The 17,652-nt window shown below is 38.0% G+C and overlaps 1 protein-coding gene across 1 annotated transcript in view; it reads right to left on the bottom strand.

The window, feature by feature from the left end:
* Window positions 1-17,531, bottom strand: part of LOC120297656 (prosaposin-like) — a 56,988-nt gene extending 39,457 nt beyond the window's left edge. The window contains exon 1 of the mRNA XM_039320534.1: window positions 13,486-17,531. Within this exon, the coding sequence (XP_039176468.1) occupies window positions 13,486-13,546 (61 nt within the window). The 5' untranslated portion in view covers window positions 13,547-17,531. The remainder of the gene's footprint in view (window positions 1-13,485) is intronic.
* Window positions 17,532-17,652: the final 121 nt, after the last annotated feature.

The raw sequence follows: 17,652 nt of genomic DNA, 5'->3' as shown, positions 1-17,652 counted from the left end.
ATTCTCAATCATTCAGATCATGGTTGTCCCAAAGCTGCTTACCAAAAGGCAAAAGAAAGAAAAAAAGAAAGTCCAGTTGTCTTTTGGAAAAGCATCTTTAAGACTACCACAAGATACTTTCTTCTGAAAAAGTCTGCTTTTGTGGCGAAGGCGAAACAGGACTTAGGACACACATTCTTCTAAGTTGCCATTTTTATGAACAAGTCCGAGAATTGCTCCATTCTTTACTGAAAGTGAGCTCTCTTAATGTTACAGCTCAGATGGTGAGATTTTGCTCAGGGATTATGCAAAAGTATAAGAACTTATTCCAAAAATAATACCAGGATGTAGACATGGATGGTGGTATCCAAAATCAAATCCAAAATCAAGAACTGATGGGCTGGATGCCGAAACAAAGCAAGATTATGGCATACACTTGAAAGGAGATCAGGAAGTCTATAATTGGAGAGTTTGGCGAGAACCAAGAATGCTTATTGACAGGGAATATGCATGTGTAAAGCTTGTAACAATTAGAAAGTTGATAAAAGTAACAAAGACTTAGATATCTTGCCAAGCTCAGCTAGAAGTTAGGAATAGAGATGGCCGGAGCAAATAGGAAGTGTATTAGATAAGTCCTGAAGCATTCATTAGCCAAGACTTAGGAATAGGGACAGCTAGAGATCAATAGAATAATTGTTAGATCATTATTGAAATGTTTATTAGATGGTATTTCTTATATATCCCACCTTATCCCAGCTTCTCCTTACTGAAAATAATAAAACTTCCTTAATCCTGTGGTTCGAGGTTCCTTGGCATTTTGGTCAGGTTCCCTTTTCTTGCAGCACTTCAATAAAAGAAAAGAAAACCTTGTGTTCTTCATTGGCCTCAGCACCAGGCTCAGACCAGAACTGGGGACAACAGAACTATGTCAAACTATTGAAAATATAAAATATCCACCCTCCCCTCCTTCTGTTTATCTCCTCCTTCTCCATTTCCACCCTCCCCTTTCCCATTTTTGTGGATTTGACCAAATGAAGAATGATGAAACCCTTCCTTGCTTCAGTGAGATATCTGGATTTATAACTCTAAAGAAATGTAGAAATTACATCCAGCATTGATCATCCTCACATGCTCCATATAGTGAACCAGCCCCCCAAACATAGCAGAGAAATCTCTGCTCAGAAAGCAGCAAGAAAAAATGCTTCTTTTCACCCTGCCAGAGATAGCAGAGCAAAATGCTCTGTTTCACAAAATGGGCAGCAGCGGGGGGGGGGAATCTAGCCCCTCCCTTCCCTGCCCACTTACACACGCCCACCTGGTGGCACTCAGATGGCCACGTCTACCCCGTCACACCCACCTGGCTGCAGTGAGTCCTCCCATTCCTCAACAAGCCTCCTGAGGTTCTCTGTTAGTTTCCCAACACCATTGCCCCTAGCCCTATGTCAGTGATGGTGAACCTTTTAGAGACCGAGTGCCCAAAAACTGGCCCCGCCCCTGTTCCACCTCTTGCCCCACCCCTGTCCTGCCCCCACTCCGCCCTACCCTGCCCACCCGCAGGGCCACTCACTGCCTCCAGGGCCCACCGTAGATCGCCCAGGCAGCCCAGCAGTGCCACAGCAGCCACACCCTCTGCCCATGCCCTGCTGCATCAACTGTGCGCGTTGGGGCGTGAGGGCAGAGTCTTGTCTACGCTGCCTGGCTGCCATGTTCTTGGCTGCGCTGCTTCGTGTGGGCCACGCTCAGGGGCGACTCTCCTCAAGGGAGGCTGCTGGTGAGGGGGTCGTGTGCGGAGGCAAGGCTGGGACAATTGCATGTGTGTCCACAGAGAGGGCTCCGAGTGCCACCTCTGGCACCCCTGCCATAAGTTCGCCACCACTGTCCTATGTTATTCATTCCGATGGCTAGGATGATGGGATTATAGTCCCCTAAACTGACATGGCACAATCATGGGAAACACAAGAACACAAATAATCTCCCAGAAGCTCCATTTAAAAAAGTCAAAAATTCTGATAAAGGGATTTTCTGGACTTGAATTGCTTTACCTTAAAGGAAAAGGGTGTTACAGTTTTATGTGACCTAACTTTGGGGAATAATTTCTTTCAATGATTGCCTCACTGTAAAATAATTTCTTAACAATGAATCTCTCTAAAGAGATTCATGGATTGGATAATTGAATCTATTGTTTTGATTAAATTTTGTAATGGCATGATATGCAATCTCAGTATGATTTTCACTTCAATAAAGTAGCATTTTCATTCCTTCACTATATCTCTGCTGATGACCAAGATTCAGTCACCCTTGCTTCCTAGATAGCTACAACATAAATCTGTAATTAATAAAGAATAATAAAGCTATGGCACAATTTAATAGATCTAATTATATGTATTTAAGGTACTATTATATACTTTTTAATTTATATCCTATCTGTTTGGGTGATAAACCCAACCATTTCCACAAAGTTATTTTTTCAAAGGTGAAGATGTGCAATCAGTAGTGTCTTTATCTGAAACATGCAGTCTTCACCGCTGTATGGAAACTTGACCATTACCTACATGCTCACCCATATCTGTAACCATTGAATCACCTAGGAAATTGCCTCATCTCAACCTACATGAGATGTTCTGTTTCTTTTCATAAAAAACCCTTGCATTTCAGTTATTCAAGGTATCTTTCCAAACACTTTTTAATAACCCTAGCACCTCTAATTTCTCAGGATAAATTGTCTTGAAAATCATTTTAGTAATAAGAATTTCTCTTTCACTGCAAATGTGTTCCTTATCTGCATAACTCCGATATGCTTTCTGTATATAGTATGCAGAGTTATGATAACCCCTCCCAGTTGTTACTTCACAATTTCTGCCTGACAACTACCTGAATAACTTCCACTAGGGTCAGAATCTTTTGAATTTGTTTTGTTTTATTTAGGGTAGGCCAACTCCTTGAAAGTCTTTTCCTATACGGGGAAGAGTTGTTGGATTTGTGTACTATAATTCTTGGCCAGTTAGCTTGGAATCAGCAGCATCCACAAGGTGCAGTCAAAAAAAGATCAGTGTGAAGGCCAGAATGATGTGACCCAGTTTAAAAAAAACAGTAGAACTTTGATTGTATTGTCATGACTAACATCTTGACTTCTCTGACTATCTTTATGCCTGGAATGTTGGAAGCTGGAATTCTGTATATCTAAAGGTAACAATTTTGGGCAAAATCATCCTCCACTTTTAACTAGGATTTAAGAACAAACAGGTAAAGAAAGTTTGCTGTTGTTTTTTGCTTTAAAACAACTGACGTGTGTATACAACTTTTCAACTAAACCTGCATTTACTTTAACCCAGGGTTTCTAGGTTTGGCATGACACACTGATCTAGCCACATAAGCTGCATTCATTAAATATGATTACTCTGCTTACCTTCTATAATGAAGTTGCTGTTAAAATCTTAATTCATTAAACACACTCAAAGTAGCTTCTGTAATGTTCCAATATTAGAATATTTCAAGTCTTCAAGATCATGTCAAATTAATAGTTAATCTGTTAATTCAAACAATCTGGAAAAATTTTAGCAGAGCAATTCAGCTAATTCAAGTATCTCCAGATTAGAATAGCCAATAAACTGAAGAATAAAAAAATATAATATGCACTAAATTTCCTGCATGTTGGTTCATGAATAATATTTTTCTCAGTGACTGAATCACCTGTTTGCTCCAATAGAGAGGCATTTTTATTATTATATCAATATGAAAGAAGCAAGATTTGTGAAAAATCAGAGATGGTGAATAAACTATTACCATTTGATCAATATTGTTGTACTGAATTCAGTAGTAGAAATATCTCTCAGCAAATCTTTTTAGCTTCATATTTTAAATTACAGACCTGAAATATAAATACAAAGCTGGGTGATATTTAATATTTGATAATAAAGTAACACACCTTTGGGAGGCATATGATTGGTCCTAAAAAGTTTTTGTTCAATTGTGGATATTGTGTTCATTTTTATAGCTCCTCTATCATAAAAAGCTAAGGTTCATTCAGTAATATATTCATAGACCCCTAATCAAGTCGGTAACCAAATACTGTAAAAGAATAACAATATGCAATAGATCAGGATTGTTTAAAAAATTAAATCAAAGCAATTTATTATCCTACTGCAATTAAATAAAAAGGTGTGGAAAGACATATAGAATATGAACTAAATTGTTGTTCTTGGTAGTTGCGAAGTCGTGTCCGACTCATTGCAACCCCATGGAAAACGTTCCTCCAGGCCTTCCTGTCCTCTACCATCTTCTGGAATCCATTTAAACTCACGCCTACTGCTTCAGTGACTCCATCCAGCCACCTCATTCTGTGTCGTCCCCTTCTTCTATTGCCCTCAATCTTTCCCAGCATTAGGCCCTTCTCCAATGAGTTCTTCCTTCTCATTAGGTGGCCAAAGTACTTGAGTTTCTACTTCAGGAACTGGCTTTCTAAAGAGCAGTCGTGGTTGATCTCTTCTAGGACTGACCAGATGGATCACCTTGCAGTCCAGGGGACTCGCAGGACTCCTCTCCAGCACTATAGTTCAAAGGCCTCAATTCTTTTGTGCTCAGCCTTTTTTATGATCCAACTTTCATAGCCATACATTGCAACTGGGAAAATCATGGCCTTGACTATACGCACTTTTGTTGGCAGGGTGATATCTCTGCTTTTTAGTATGCTGTCTAGATTTGCCATAGCTTTCCTCACCAGGAGCAAGTGTCTTTTAATTTCTTGGCTAAAGTATCCATCTGTGGTGATCTTGGAGCCCATCTATTTGCCATGAGAGCCGGATGCCATGATCTTGGTTTTCTTAATGTTGAGTTTCAAGCCCACTTTTGCATTCTCCTTCTTCACCCGCATCAAGAGGCTCTTTAGTTCCTCTTCACTTTCTGCACTGTAATTCCAACTAATGGAATTGATCCATATTAACATGTATACATTAGGCTTTCTTTTTTTTTGCAAAAATAATTAGAATTTTTAATAACTGAACTACCATATCATAAAATCTGGAGTGAATCGCTTTATTGAATGAATTTATGGATAGTTGATGAAGTAGATGAATATATTTTTCTCCAAAAGAAAAAAATATTTATAGAATGCATTACTTCGCATTATATATCTATGTAACAAACAGAGCCTTGCTGTAACATGATGACCTGGAACAAGGGATATGTACTAATAATGACTTTAAACAACTGCATGCTTTCAGCAAAATCCAATAAGCATTCAGGAAGGTCAGGAGCAATGAGATGAAACTTTTTGTGGCCAACAGTGTAGAGATCACATTCCCTAAAATAATCAGAGCCAGAAGTTTTAATCTAATTATTTGTGGGTGTCATTATTCACCCAGCACATTTCATATTACAACTCAGGAAGAATTTTGGAGAGACTCGGGAAAAGGTCTCTAATCTTGCAGAAACAACTGAAGTCTAGGACAGCTATCTCAAATTATTTACAAAGTGGCTGAATGTGTTCAGAACAGATCTGCCAATTTAAATTGTCACATAGCACAGTTTAATATGACTCAACATTTATTGCTTTTTTAAAAAAATCATCATACTGTAAGTATAAGACCTAGGAAAATCACGAGATCTGTGCTTGCGGACTCCTGTTCAAAAAACAAAAACTGGTATGTTGAGATTATTATCTGTTTTCAGTAATTTACTTCAAAATGCTTCTTAGGCTGTGAACATAAACTACATCCAACAATGACTCAGTGGGATTTTTCTAAAAGCAACAAAGGTGGAATTGTGATTTTCCTGTCATACATTAAAATGATTTTAAAGCTAGTGTCATTGTTCTGATAGACAAGAACAGTAAAAAAACAACTCCAAGGCTAGACTAGGTTTCCTTAAAGAACATATTTATGGCTACAAAATATCCCCACGATCAAAAGTGAAACCAAGACTGAAGTCCCCCCCCCAAAGATTACAAAGTATCGAAGTTGAACTTCCCATCCCAGTAATGTGTCATTAATCATATTCCCCAATAAACTACCTTGGCAGGCTTCCTAAAAGAAAGCTCAGCCCGCCAAAACCCCAGGAGCAATGACCTTGGTTCCCACAGGACAATTTATTGTTTTGTCTAATGTAAAAAGCACACATCCCCCCCCCCCTTCAACTGTGGCAACCAAAAATGAAGTTGCAGTGTTGACAACTAGTGGGAGTTAGGCAGTGGTGGGATTCAGCCGGTTTGCACCACTTCGGCAGAATCAGTAGCTAATTTTTTCTTGCCCAGGCCCAGAATGGACTTCTGGAAGCGGCATCCACACAGAGAACTAGTTGTTCACATATTTGATTAACCTGCTAGCACTATTCAACATTCTTGAAATCTACGTTTAAGATGGTTATGTGGCCTAACAGTAAAGATTGCCCTAATATCCAGAGAGTAGGCAAATGATGAAAGCAATATTGTGCCATTGTGATGCAAACTTTGTCTCTTTGTAAATACTTTGTGATATGATATTCTTGTGTCTTGTGTAATAGAAGCATCAGATCCTCTGGTTGCCTCTGGTCACCATTATGAAATAAACGAATCCTGGGAATAGCATAGTTGCAATCTGAGATATAGTTAAGAGAGCAAAAACACTAAATATTTTTCTAAAATAGTTGTGTTTGTGGAAAATAATTTTGCTAACACTGAAGATCAAAAAGTTGCATTGAATAATCCCTTACATGGCTAAGGAAATGATTATTTTTGTATGTAACAACAAGAAAACAAAAATCAGCAACGGGGATTCTTCAGCATTTACTTGTTTAAAGATTTTCCATTGTTAGATGTAAAGAAATAAATTTGAAGATGTTGATATTCAGTAACTAAAGGAGAGATTAACAGGGTAACTAATGATCAACAAGACCTAAATGCTCACCCTTCCTTCTATCCCCATTTTCTTTTCATCTCTAATGTTCTGAATCAGAGGGCACACAGTCATTTGACTGAAATAGTATAGGATCTCCCGCTTGAGTAGGGAGTTGGACTATTAGAAAACCTCCAAGGTCCCTTCTAACTCTGTTATTGTTATTTCATTCTCTTCCTGTCACTGACTTTGTCACTGTTTTTTCTTCCTCATCCCCCACCCTCAGATGTATATTAGAGCTAGTGTGGTGTAGCTGTGAAAGTGTAGGCACAGGAAATGGCCTAACTTCATCCTCCATCATTGAACTTCACTGGGCAACTTCATGGTTGTGATGAAATCTGCAACAAGCAATTTTCCTCCACATAAGATGTCCTCACCCATATATATTAGCATTATTGCAAATGTTATTAACTGCATAAATATCAAGGGATTGGATGAATACATTCATAGCAGAGGAAGCAACACTTGCAATCATGGGAACACAGACAATATGGAGTATCTCCCCAGGGAAGGAAGCAGAAATAAATATGCAGGCTGACTCCGCCCTGAATGGCTGGATGCTCTTGTAAGTTCTTTTCTTCTTTCCAGATGATTGCCTCTTACTGCAGCTGAAGCACTGAACACACAAGACTCTTGATATATGCAAGCATGTTAATATTTCCACATTAGCCTCAGGGCAAAAAGTAACTATTGGCTAAAACAAATGATATATTCACATTGTAGATAAAATGATATACCGCCTCTAAAATGGTTTCCCAGCTTTGTGTGCATCCATGCAATCATTTGGCTCTAACCTAGCATCATCTGAATTGCAGATCTTTAGTGTGGGGACATGCGTATTTGTGGTCACCTGAATAAGTACACCTTAAACCTCAGGGAAACGTCTTCTTCTAAAATTAATTCTATAAAAATTAACAAGACTATAGAACTTTTTCAGTACAGATAATCTTGACATGCAACCATTTGAAGTTACAAAAGCTACTTACAACCCCATTTCAAAGTTATAACTGCTGCAATGCCCCCATTATCATTTGTCCTTTATGACCAACCATAGGGGCACTGTAGCAGCCCCCCACCATCTCCCCTCATGCTGCCTCACCAGGGCCCTACAGGTCTCAGCTGGCTTTCACCTCCACCAGGCCCTCACAGGCTTTGAGCCTGGTTCTCACCCCATCTGGCCCCAAACCCAGCTTCCCATGTCCCATCCCAGATCAGCCACTTACCTTTCAAAGATCTCTGGAGCTCGTGTTAAAGGAGGCAAGCCATTCTCTCCTCTGGTGTGCTAAGCCAGAGATCCCCAACCTTTTGGGCACCAGGGACCAGTTACGTGCAGAGAGGTTTTTCCATGGATCGGAGAGCGTGTGGTTTTGTGTCCTGCCTGCATCCTGTGGATGGGGCTTTCCTTGTTTATGTAGACTGGTTGCTGCCATGCCGCAGCCTGGTACTGGTCCACGGACCAGGGGTTGGGGACCCCTGTGCTGGGCCATGTGGCTGCGGTCTGGAGGCAACCGTCATTTTCAGAGTGGCTAGAAGGAATTGTGGCTGCTCCAAATATGGCTACTTTCATGAGGCACCAATGCGGTCTAGGAATAGACCAGTCTGTTCTGCTTCCCTGGAGCTTCAGAGATTTTTGAAAGGTAAGTGACTGATCTGTGACAAGGGATGGGGAGAAGGTGTGGGCTTCAGTGGGGTGGATGAAAGCAGGCCCCAGACTTGCAGGGACCTGGTGAAAGGGAAAGCAGGCCCAAGTCCTGTGGGATTCCTGAGGGGATGGAAAGCAGAGTAAGGGGTGCTTGAAAGACTGTGGGGAGGGTGGGGAGGCCTGGGATAGGCCGGTCTGGGCTTATGCTAGCTCTCTCAAATTCAAAGCACACTGTGCTCTGCTTAACAACTGCATTTGGAGAACAGGGGTGGGATCGTAAGCAAAACAGCCACATGACCCTTACAACTTATGACCATAATGGACAAGCTCTATTATGAGGTTGAGGACTACCTATATATATCTCCATGTTAGCAATGGCAGAAATTGCAGTGGGTTTATTTATTGTTTGGAGTTTAGAGGGAATTCATGTGCTAGAGATTATCCACAGATGTCATCCTTGGTTTAAGCCATCACATCTCTTGTGGCAGGTATATGTTATTCCTTTATTTTTAGCAACATTTGGCGCATGAGAGTTATAGAGGGGTAAAATATCAGTGTGCTTTTTTAAAAAATTCGACACAGACAGATGAATCTCAGTGAAAGACAAACTGGAGATTTCCTAGACAAGAACACAGAAGCCCTTACTAACCCATTCCTTTTCATCAGTGCAATTGCTTTCAGAATTAGTATTTTGATACTACCTTCTTAGGCCTTGGCCAAATGGGTTTGGTCTGAACTATGCAGAATTCAATATATATATGCATGTGTATGTTTATTAGGTCAGGAAGAAAAAGCCCTGCCCTCTTTTAAGCCTACAGATATAAATTATACAAATGCATCACTCCTGTATTCCCTACTTACATCATTTTCTGTCTCTTTCCACTCTGTCAAGTTAGTCTTTTTCTGCTTTCAGATTACATGGACCTTCAAAATCATATACTAAGAATTTAGATTCTAAATATAGTAAAAAAAAAGAAATGAGCTTAAGAGGATGAGCATAAATTCACCCCATATGATATGAAAGCCAACCAAGTCTTTTAAATTTTGCTAGATGGTATGAGCACTCAACATCCTGATAATTCTTGTTGCTGCTGCTGTTCAGATTGTAATTATACAACTTTTAGCTTTCATTATTTCATTTTGTCATGCTTTGTATGTGAATATGCAGAGTCCTGCGGGCAAGGACAAGTCTCATAGGGCTTGTAAGCAATGTATCTGACTATGATGCAATAATGTGGGGGTTGGGGTGTGCCTTCTGTAACTCCCAGGATCCTAGGAATGACTATTATATACACTTCCTACTACAGGTCTTCCTCAAGGCAAGTTAGGCATGAAAAACTACTTGGTATAATGTCCTGCCTATGCTCCAGAGAAGAGGGTGGCAGTATTACAGAAGCCTTGGTGTGATTCATTAGATCTTGAAGATAGATTTTTGAAGAAAAAAAAGACTAAAACTGAACTATGATGCCAACATGAAGGTGTCAAGAATCGCAAGTCATCTGTTGTTCTACTTTTGTTGGTAGAAAGCTAAATCATTAAAGATTACTTCAGATCCAATTTGGCTTCATTCAGACAAAGGAAGTCACCTTGGCAGGCTGTTTAATCAATCCCTTGGGCTTCTTTCAGAAACACACAAGGAAGGGCCTGTTGTTCCCCTACCAAGCATAGAAGGGAAGGGTCTGTTATGATGTGTGAATTTTGAGAAGCCAAGAGAAAACAGAAATGAACAAGCAATGTAAGGTCTAGCTGAAATGATAGGAAACATTTCCAAACCTGAGAGTTGTGAGCAGTGATGGTGAAGGAGCTGTGTATCCATGCTTACCTGTAAGTCTCCTCCACTCTTTCTAATGATCTTACTGAGCCTAAGATTATTAAAGAATGAAAATTAATGGTTCCTGCTTTCTCCTGATTAATCAGTATTTGATTCATAGCTAATATTCTGGAAAGTTTATTTTTTGCAAGTGACTAGTGATCAATAAAAGCACAGGCTGTCTTAAATTCTCTAATGAGCAGACCTTATGGTCACTGACCATGCAGGAAGAAATCAACTCCTTTAACGTTTCCAGTTCCTTGCACGACCCAGTAACTCTATAGAAATGACAGCACTGGATACAGGTTTCTACATCATTATGAGGTGAGATGTGATGTACTCATCATCTTCAGATGCTATGTTCTGACCCTCTATTTTCTATCCATTCAACAAGTTTAGAGTAGTTTCACAGTGATATAAATCCTCAGGTTAACAATCTATACAACTTAAGATTTCATAGCTATTAGCTTTACAGTTACATGTGTGGGACACATATCAGAAGAGGGGCCAATAAAAAGTTATTCAAAGCATGAATCAATCATTTAAATTCATGGAATAACAAAATTTTCCCCACCAGTGAGTCCAATATTGTAGCTTATTAAAGAAACTATTGCCATCAGCACTTTCACATGGAAAGATTAGAAATCTTCACCCTTGGGGGACTACCAGTGAGTACATGGCAAATTGAATATGTCCCTGAAAAAAACCAGGGACTACATTATAGCTAAAATCTGCAGAAGATGCAAGATTCAGATTAGCAAAATCTCTCCAGAGAAAGAAGAGGTCATGAGATATTCCATGTGTACTTTTGACAGTTGGTCCTCATTAGTAAACTGCAGGAAAAATGTTTTTGTAGTCAGCTCATAGAGTGGCTGGGAGTCAAGGGAATACATACTAGCTCATGGTGATTATTAGCTTTTAAGGACTCAAAAGTGTGGCCTATCCTCTTTTCTTAATCACTTTGAAATTTTTTATTGCTGTTTTATATTGAGAACATTTGAAATGGCAAGTATTTATGGACTTCATTGGGTTAGTTTCCTTCAATCAAGCAGTTTTAAGTATGTGTTTTAACGATTTATATATATTTTTTAATTAGTGGCAAAAGGATGTTTAGATAGTTATAAATGAACCAAGGATCTAAATGAATTTAATAAAGTTTGGAAATTGATTACAAGTCTCCCGTGGGAAACTGTATTTGGAAACAAAGTACCTTGTGAGACTTTGAAGAGTGGACACAAGAGGTCACCAAAAGGAAATGAAACAATGGATGTATTATGTTTGTGAACAACAGACTCACAAACTAGTTTTAAAGATTTCTGCCATTATCAATATAGATCATGCTATGGAAAACGAACCAGTTTTACTGGCAAGACTGAAAATAATTCGAATGTGGACTTAAAAATGACAACCTACAAGAATGATATAGAAAAAACAAAATATTGAATAAACAAATGAAATTGGTTGATTTAATAACTAAAAAGGATGTGCAAGTAATAGGCCATAAAAATAAACTGTATATTTTGAATTTAACAAAGGAATTTAATGATTGCCAGTGATTTTGTAAGAAGAGACAACGAGAAAAAGAAAAGAAACCAAGTGTTTGGGCACTATTTGAAGAGACTAAAGATTAAAATTGCTGGGAGCAGGGGCAAAGAATATAAAAATGGTTTATTTGACCAAGATTAAAACAGATGGGTTACTTCTGGAAATATTTAATGCCCTTTCTTTGGCCCGGAGTGAATGATGATATTTTCAGGCTTTGTTTATCAGGAGTTCTAAGGGCAATAATTTATTTGCTGCATTTTAAATTAACTGATTAAGGTTAAAATAGTTATGTCTGGTAGATTTTAACATTAAAGTTTGAAAGATTAGCTTAATAACAGAAAATGAGATATAAAGATAAAAGGAAAGATTTCATGCAAGTTTGTTTTGTTTACAAGTTACTTCTGGTAAGCCTTAATGGACTTTTTTATTAGAATGCGCAATGAGATTTTAAAGATTTATTATACAGAATGATATATGGTGATGAAGGGATTAAGAGATTGTTTTAAGAAATAGTGATAAATTGTTAAAAATGCTTATACTTGCTGAGACAAAGCAGGAAGTTATTTTTAATCTTTTTTTCTTGCCCTTTTTATTTTTTCTTCTTCTATCTTTATTTTATAGTATTAGTTTTATCTCTTAATCTAATACACGTAATCTTCAACAAAATTGTTACAAAATGAAACCCTTATCTTTGCATATTCTTAGAATATCAAATGATCATTTACTATTTGCATGTACCAACAGTAATACAGACACTGAAGGAGTATCATACATACGTTTTTATTAAATGATACACCTAAATTGGTTGATGTACACACATTTTGCTATGAAATGAAAATGCCTTGTAACTCAGTAAACAGGTTCTGCAAGAATAGTTTTAGCCAAGAAATTTCTCATATTCAAAGTATCTGTCTGTTATAGATTCAAAGGCAACATCTATTCTGCAAGGAATAAAAAGGAATATCTCCTCCTTTAATGGTCAAGTGAACAGAAGATTGTTAAATGCAAGGCTGTTTACAATTTACTCTTATTCTTTAGCATTGTTCCTAATGGCTACACATCAGCTATGGGTCAAAACAGCAGTTTTGAGAGAAATTAAAGATTTTTGGAGAGTTTAATCTTGCAGAACAACTGGATTACACAGGAAGAGTATAGCAGATGTTAGAGTGGCTCCATGCTACAAAGCTAAATGCTATTCCCATTTCAATAATTAGTAGTATCATTGCTTACAGTTTGCACAATATACAGTATTTAAAAATTCCACCAGCTCACTTGTTGGTCACCCCAAACAACAAAATCTACAGAGGAAGAGTAGCCCAACTTATGGCTGATATTCAGGCCTCCATATTAGCAACTCTGTCTAGGTCACAAAAATTACCATTTGTCACGAGACCATGAAAGGGTTAGGATTAGGATAGAATAACAATTCTACATATAAGAAGGAATGGGTTAGCTTAGTCTTTAAGTGGACGGTACCAGAGTCCCAGTTTCATAGTCTTCCCCATTTCTCAGCCAAGTGTGCTTCTCTCCCTGAAGGTGAATCAAAATTAGCGATACTTCTTTGTGCCTTTTACTTTTTTTCTTCTAGTATCATAAACATCTCTGCTTCTTTTCAAGAATAAAACAAAACTCTTGTTCTTTACCTTGATAGAAAGCCAGAGAGAACACCACCAGCAATACCCAACTCTTCCACGAGCCTTCCATGGTCCTGGTGTCAACCAACTCTTCGGTGATGATGCCTGCCTCTCCTCTAGAGCAAACAACCCCAAAAGAAGCTACAAGATGGGGAGTACTTAACACCCACTAAAGATTTCACAAGTTACCATTTACCACACCCATGTAATTAATTTGCATTATTTGTAAGTGCATGAGTACTCCCAGCTGAAAGAAGCAACTCCAGTTTTCTGCATAATAGCCTATTTGCTGCCAGCTCACAAGGATGTACCTTCCTTCCTTTCTCCCTGCTACAACTGAGGACTAAGGGAAGGAAAATGATTCAAGACACTATGTGGTTATAACAGGTTGGGATTCCAATTTATTATGTGTTGTCAGACCCCAAAAGCAATTCTCTGTTTACATCATAAAAAGCATTAAACATGATAAAAAGGGATAAAATCAGCATACAATAAGTCAACTAAAAAATACAGTAATGGAGCAAGTAGTGCTGGCAACCATTTACCCTCAAGATGTTCCCTGGAACAGCCTTGTCCTTAACAGCTTCTGGAAAGCCTACAATGAAGCTGTTGATCCATATTAAGTTTTGGAAAACACTGTGAATATGGTTCTTCATGATCTTATAACAAAATGTCAGAACACTGGTTTAGAAATTAAAAATAGCACTTTGAATTGAATTTGATCATGCAACAACCATAAAGTGTATGTATGACTACAGCAAAGTAGGAACTACTCTTTTGCAGCTTGCAAAATAGGTTTGGATGAGAGTGGTACTGCAATAGTGGCGAATATCTGTAGTTCAGGTGTAAGATGAGGGTGAAGTTTCGTTGAGTTTGTGAGTTGTTTCCGAATATTTCATTATCAGGCTAAGTGATATCTTCAGCAGATTTTAGGGATGTCAGGTTTTCTTCTGTTTATAAGGGCTTTGTGTGGTCAGCAGGTCTTGTGATGGTGAGGTCATGTCAGGGGAGGGTCCCATCAGGTCAGGGTCTTGTGATAAGTCAGGTGTGTGTCACCAGTGAGTCTTGTGATAGCACTTATGATGGGGGGGGGGGAGTTTACACCAGGTGAGGAACATTGGGAGGTGAATTGCTGGTGGTGGGGGTTGTAGTAGTAGTACGGAGAAATAGGGTTTTGGAGTTAAAAGGATATGACCTGAGATTTGGATAACATGGATATTTGTGCTATAAGAAAGTCAAGATAAATGTGGATTTTAGAAATTCTTTGTTAGACGTGCCATATTGAGAGTAAGAAATAGATACCAAACCTCGGTATCTATGCTTGAAAACACCTTTGTGGCTTTAAAAAAGCACAAAAGCGTATTAAGAAACAAGGAACCACGAATGGATTTATGAGATATTAGAACATTAAGAATGTGAAATAAAATCAAGAGAAGAACTGGTGGCAGAGGGATATACGTGTCATACTCTGTAAGAATGTCTGAAGTAGAACCATAAAGTTGAATTGTGGGCAAATTATGAACACACAATTGCTAAAAGATATAAATTTTTATTAAAATTTGAAAAAAGTCATGTATGATAAAGTGGGGTAAAATTTTGGGTTATAACATAAAGATGGAACCTTACACTTGCATTAGGTTAGAGAATTTTTATAAAATGTAGCGTTGGTGTAGGTCACCAGAGAAAGCATCTAAATATATAAAGGTACTTCAAATTATTATTAATGTTCAAATTTGTGGAAATATGAATGGACATTTTTTGTTTGGTGCATATTTTCTTCTAGCATGTAAAAAAGCTAGAAAATTCTGGATTCAAATATATACACTGGTTCAGAAGTCTTTAAAGCGACCCTTTACAGACTTTTTCAATGAGATAAAATAGAAAAGTTGTAATTATAAAGGGTAAATTTATAATTTTACTTATAAGTACTATAAAGTACTAACTTTGTATCTTTATTTCTAATTTCATTTTCCCTTTCTTGTACTTTCAGCTTTTTTATATATTTTTATCTTGTGTGTGTGTGTGAATAAGTAAGACTATGGCGACTATGATTTGTTAACACACGAGCTGCTGTTTCATACCAGTTGCAATTTTTGCATTTTATATATGTCTTTCCTTTCAAAGGAAGACACATATAAAGCATATTACAGTATCCCAACAGGTGGTAAGTACAAGACCTCCTTGGTAGGTCTTTTAAATTACATATGCAATTTCTTTAAAGTCAATTTCAGTTCTTGAAAGCTGGAGAATTCTTCCTTTTGTGACTCCTGCATCTGACTGTTGGTAATTTGCTGATACATTAATGTAATTAACAATAAGACCAAAATTAGCTACCCGATCCAACCACACAGTTTTTTTGCAGTTCAAGCCAAGTTCAGCTAGGTGCTGGGCAATTACACAAGAATCAATGCAAGCCTGATTCACATCCAGAATTAGGTGGAATGCAGGGTACAGAAAAAATTCAAGTTAATTTCTTCAAGGACAAATGGATGTCTGCACTTTATTCCCCAACAGGAATGTTTGCATGTTTCTTATGAAAATTAGAGCTTTCTTGATCAAATCAGATATATGCAACATAATTGCTGTCCCATATTTTGCTGAAATGGTTTGTGCTTACTTGAAGACTATTATGAAGGAGTAAACAACATAATCTCTAGGATGGTTCCTCTGGATCCCTTCACTCAGCCTTTCTCCCATAATCCCTAATGTATCCTCCCACATGCCAGAAGAGAGCCTATTAAGAGGCTCCACCACTTTCCCCAAAGCACCTCTCCAGTGATGAATTATTCAGAAATAGGTAAAATGGTGACGTCTCCCTGTTTTTCTTTTTCTAATCTAAGCAAATGGAGAGAGATGTGTGCTAGGCTCAAAATGTTTTAAAGAGAATTCCGATTCGGTAAGAGTTCATGTCCTTATTATGCCAATCACCTGTGAGGGATTTAGGAAATATGAAATATAAATATATTTTTACATGAAGATTGTATACTATTTTGTCAATGGTATACCTTTAGGCAGAGAGTTGTTTTGTAAAAAAAATTTGTGGTTATTTTCAAACAGCTTCTTATAATGGTAAAACAAATTTGTGATAAGCTTGCAAAATAGAGAGTTTGTTCTGACTGCATTGTCCCTCTGCCCAAGGAAGACTGATCGGTTTTGAAAAAATGACCCAAGTCTAGGCTGTTCAGGACCTCCTACCCACCCCCCTCACCTGGGCATCCCTCACCCCCAATCTGCAAACTCCCTGTACTGAGGAGGTGGGAGAAAGTATATTGGGTTGAAATAAAAGGCTAAATAAGACCATATCCATTTCTTTTCATTCAGAAAAGAATGAAATGGCATTCAAATTTAAGCAGTGTAAGCCTGGAGGAATCCTAGAAGAAAACAAAAGACTGAAGTACAACACAGTACTTAATACCTTTTGTTCTTGCTAGAGTACTGTTTACATTTGTAGAATCAGTTTGCTCAATTTGTAGCATATCCATATATTAAGCTTGTAACTTCAAGAAACTTAAGCACTCAAAAAACCCATTGTAACAAAATAAATTAGTTCAATTAGGAATAGGGGGAAAAAACTGAAAGAAATGCCAGTAATAGTGGAAAAATAATAAATCATGACCCAGATAAATGCTTGCTTTAGGAGCTGAGGGCAATATTCTTGTCCAATGGCACATAGCTACATTGCTATTTACTGTCTTGCAAAATTCTGATTGTAGAAAAACTATAGTAGAACTGAGATGTTAGAAAAGGAAATTTATAAACTATATGAAATGATTTAATTGAAAACATGAACTGGGGCTCTTCGGATTTAATATTTCAGCTGTACAAATAGGGAACACAGCATATTAAACCCACCCTATGTCCTTGGAGAATAGGGACCATATTCAAAAAGAGTTATAATATTGGACAGGAGCTCTAGACATCCCACTTCATTTAGGCCAGTGGTTCTCAACCTTTTTAATGCCGTGACCCCCAACCAGTCGTAAGTCGAGGGCTACTCAACCGGTCGTAAGTCGAGGACTACTCAACTGGTGCAGCACCGTTTGCAGAATGGGACTTTTGGCGGGCTCAGCAGGGCGGAGACAGCCTGGACAATTCCTATTGGCTTTGGAAAGCCAATAGAATTAGACTCTATTCAAGAGAGTCTATTCTATTGGCTTTCAAAAGCCAACAGAATAA

This window comes from Crotalus tigris, unplaced genomic scaffold, assembly GCF_016545835.1.
Source record: "Crotalus tigris isolate CLP2741 ecotype Arizona unplaced genomic scaffold, ASM1654583v1 scf7180000023654.2194447, whole genome shotgun sequence".
NCBI classification, from domain to species: Eukaryota; Metazoa; Chordata; class Lepidosauria; order Squamata; family Viperidae; genus Crotalus; species Crotalus tigris.
Note: the sequence above shows the minus strand (reverse complement) of the source record. Positions and strands in the feature narration are given on the sequence as shown.